This window comes from Bison bison, unplaced genomic scaffold (assembly GCF_000754665.1).
Source record: "Bison bison bison isolate TAMUID 2011002044 unplaced genomic scaffold, Bison_UMD1.0 scf7180017863617, whole genome shotgun sequence".
Lineage (NCBI taxonomy): Eukaryota > Metazoa > Chordata > Mammalia > Artiodactyla > Bovidae > Bison > Bison bison.
Window position 1 is genome coordinate 3053 of NW_011494189.1, and position 3571 is coordinate 6623.

The 3571-nt window shown below is 42.6% G+C and overlaps 1 protein-coding gene across 1 annotated transcript; it reads left to right on the plus strand.

The window, feature by feature from the left end:
• Nucleotides 1-2: 2 nt before the first annotated feature.
• On the plus strand, nucleotides 3-1228 carry LOC104983892 (thioredoxin domain-containing protein 3 homolog; the record flags this gene model as incomplete). Its single annotated transcript, XM_010833416.1, has 2 exons — nucleotides 3-244; nucleotides 1087-1228. Coding segments are annotated over 2 exons (384 nt in total), but the record flags the coding sequence as incomplete, so codon positions are not given.
• Nucleotides 1229-3571: the final 2343 nt, after the last annotated feature.

Sequence of the window (3571 nt, forward strand, 5' to 3'; positions counted from 1 at the left end):
AGCTCAGCCGCCGTGGCCGGGTTATCCGAGGTCCAGGTACCATTGGATGAATCGGGGGAGGGGCCGGCTGAGGAAGCCCCGGACCAGGAGGCAGAGCAGGCTGAGGAAGCCCAGGAGGCGCAGCAGGCGGAGGAAGCCCAGGAGGCCAAGGCACCCGAGGAGGCCTCTTTATTGGAGACGGCCACCAAGGAGTCTGAGGAGCCCAGCTTGCGGGATATGCCACAGGAGCCTGTCGCCCCTGAGAGTGAGCATTCGAGGGGCGGGGGGGAGTTGGGGGGGATGGAGACACTGGCATCTGCAGGCCGGATCTGGGGACCAGGGATCCCGAGGAGGGGGCAGGCTCAGACGGGGGGGCGTGCCTCAGGAGGGGAGGCCGGGAATCAGGGCCTCCTTTAATCGAAGGCCAGAGGGGCCCAGTAGAAGCCCAACCTCATAACGACTTCTTTGGTTTGGGGTGAAAATAAGCTGCCCTCTACCAACCCTGGTAAAGGTCTGAGATGAACAGTGCCAGTTATGAGCCCACAGGTGAAGGTCAGTGGAGGCAGGTGTTCAAGAGGGAGCTTGAGAGGACATGGAAGAGAACAAGCAAATGACAAACCTCATATTTGGTTCATAGCTTTTAAAAATGTCAAGATTTTTGGAAAGTTGATCCCAAAACATTATGAACTCATAGAGGAGCACTTGGTCAAAATGAAATATTTAGGTGATTTAGGAACTCAGGAGCTTCCCCATAGACTTTGTTATTGAGGTGAAGCATATTTTGGCGAAAAAGTTCTGGCCAAAACGTCCAGAATGCATCAGGCCCAGAGGATTCTGATCCTGGACCACAAGTAATCAGTAGCACAGGGTGACAGATGTACCAGAAAAGAAGAAATAATGTCATTGTGAAAATGATCAAGCAGCAGCAAAGTGAGGGCCATGGAAGTGTTGCATCCTCCAGAAGAAAGGCCCCCAGTTACTCTTTTCTTAGTTGCTTCTGTCCTGCTTCTCCTAAGGGTAGAGTACTGGATATCTTGCCATTCCTTATGTGTTGGGATTTTTTTTCTGTGAATGTCTGGTCCCAAAGTCTATTATTCCTCTCTAAAGAAACAGCTGAATGCCAGGATGAGAACTCCAAAGAAGAGGGGCAGGGCACCAAAAGTGAGGGGAAAGAAAAGAAGTATAACAGAAAACAAGAAGAACCAGAAAAGGATCTGGACCCAGCAAAGGAGAGGCCCAGAAAGTCCAGGTATCTGTGTGTAGCTTTGAAAATAACTCAGCTATTCCCAGGCATTTACCAATTTTGTTTTTGCTTTTTAATTCTCAGAGTAAATTAAGAAAACGTTTGTTTAAAATTAGTTCAAATTTCACCTAATGTTTATAAAACATTTACCTAATTTATAAAAAATTTATTTATAAATTTATAAAAAATTACCTAGTTTATAAAAAATTTACCTAATGTTTATAAAACATTCCTGCACCCAGTAATATAAAGAGCATCAAGTGAAATATAGTTCATGGCCTCTCATTTGTTCTTATGACTTCTTTTGTCCTCTATCTGTAAGACTACCAACAAGTTGTAAATGTGTCAGTACCTAAGACCAGTATTTCTTTAGAAAACAGTGACTAAAAGCAGCAGCAACTGGGCTGTGCACTAGTTTGGCCTTCATTTCTTGACCACAGAAGTGCAGTCTCCTGCAGTAAGAGAAGACACCTTTTAGAGCGTAACTACTTACGAATAACAAACAGTTCAGAATTTCAAGTAGGACCACATTTAGTAATTAAGACTTAAACATTTGTTCAGTTGTACATCGGTGTACTTTATGTGACAGTCAAAAGAAACAGTCATAGGATGACTGTTGTTTATCACTGAGTTGGTAGTGAAGGTATATATCTTGTCTTTAATGATTAAAATTTTCGCCCTCTTTTTCATAGTGGTGTGTTTCATAGTAACAGCCTCTTTCTCATATGGTAGACATGGAAACCGAGGGTCTGGGAGGGTAAGGGAGTATCATCTGTGGAGTGAGCACAGGCTTTTAAGGCAGAAAGAGTGATTTTAGTCCCAGACTAGCCTCTCAAAGGAAGGGGGGAAAAAAAGCATTTATGGTGTTGGGCAAGAGGGAGACAAGGTTGGTCAGATCACATGACTGAAGCCATCATGCACCCAGTATCCAGGGTGAAGGTTACAAGAGGAAAATGTGTTTTTCTTCTCCCCTTGTTGAGATACAACCCTCAGATGCACCAGATATACATAAGGCTGACTGTTTTCTTAGATTTAGAAAGTTTCTGGTGCTGACTGATGCTGTATAATCGTTCATTTTCTCTCATTTCTTCCTGCAGTTTGGAAGACTAGAAAGAAGACAGAAAGAAGAAAGGATCCATTGTTCGCTATTTTTAGATTTTTCAGAAGCCCATGGGAATATTATTAATATTGATTTCCTTCCCAAATCCATCCCCCCAAAAGCAACTGTCTAATAATAATATCTAATAAAAAAAATCAAATATCTAATTGGGTTTTATCTTTCACAGATATATTTGACAGCATTTGTTCTAGTTAAAACTAAGTTTTAAAGTAGTAAACTGAAATGTAGATAGATTTATGTATATCAATAATCCTGATTTAAATCTCTTTAAAAATGAGAAGCCGTTTTACATCATTGGAAGGCATCATCACATTCCACCATTTGATAAGCCTGTTTTAAATTCTTTTATTGCAGCCCAAAATAAAATTTGTATTTAAAACAGTTTTGTAAAGACAGAAATAGGGGTCAAGGCTTTAAATCTGCACTTGTTTACTGTACTAGTCATTAGCCATGTGTGGCTGCTGAACATTGAAAATGTGGCTAATCTGAGTTGAAATGTGCTACAAATGTAAAAAATGGTGTAAAGTCTCTTTAATAACTAATTACACATTGAAATGATAATCTATTAAATATAGCATTAAAATTATTTTCTCCAGTTTCTTTTAAAATTTTTTCAAAAATTTATTTATTGCTACACGTGGGCTTTCTCCTCTTATGGTGCACAGGTTCTCACTGAGGTGGCTTCTCTTGTGGAGCATGAGCTCTAGGGCAAACGGGCTTCAGAGCTGGGCACATGGGCTTAGTTGCCCCTCAGCATGTGGGATCTTCCTGTAGCAGGGATTGAACCTGTGTCCCCTGCACTGCAAGGTGGATTCTTAACCACTAGACCACCAGGGATGCCCTCTTTTTACTTTTTAGATGTGGCTACTAGAACATTTAAAAGTACACAGGACTTGTGTTATATGTGTATTTCATAGTACTGCTGGGTGCTTTTGAAGGAAACCTGAGGGATGGCCCAGCTTGCCTGGAGGCCAGATGGTGCTGCTGAGCCTGAGCCCAGACGCTGATTTGGAGCACTGGTTCTCAAAGTTTGGCCCTTAAAATAGCATTATTAGCATCACCCACGAACTCTTAGGCTCCACTCAAGACCTGTGAATCAGAAACTGGGAGTGGGGCTCAGTAGTCTGTGTTTTAACAAGCCCTCCAGGGGATTCTGATGCAGCCAAGGTTTGAGAAGCGCTGGTTGACAGCCACAGGGGGAGAAGTTGAGACCCACCTATGGTGACCAG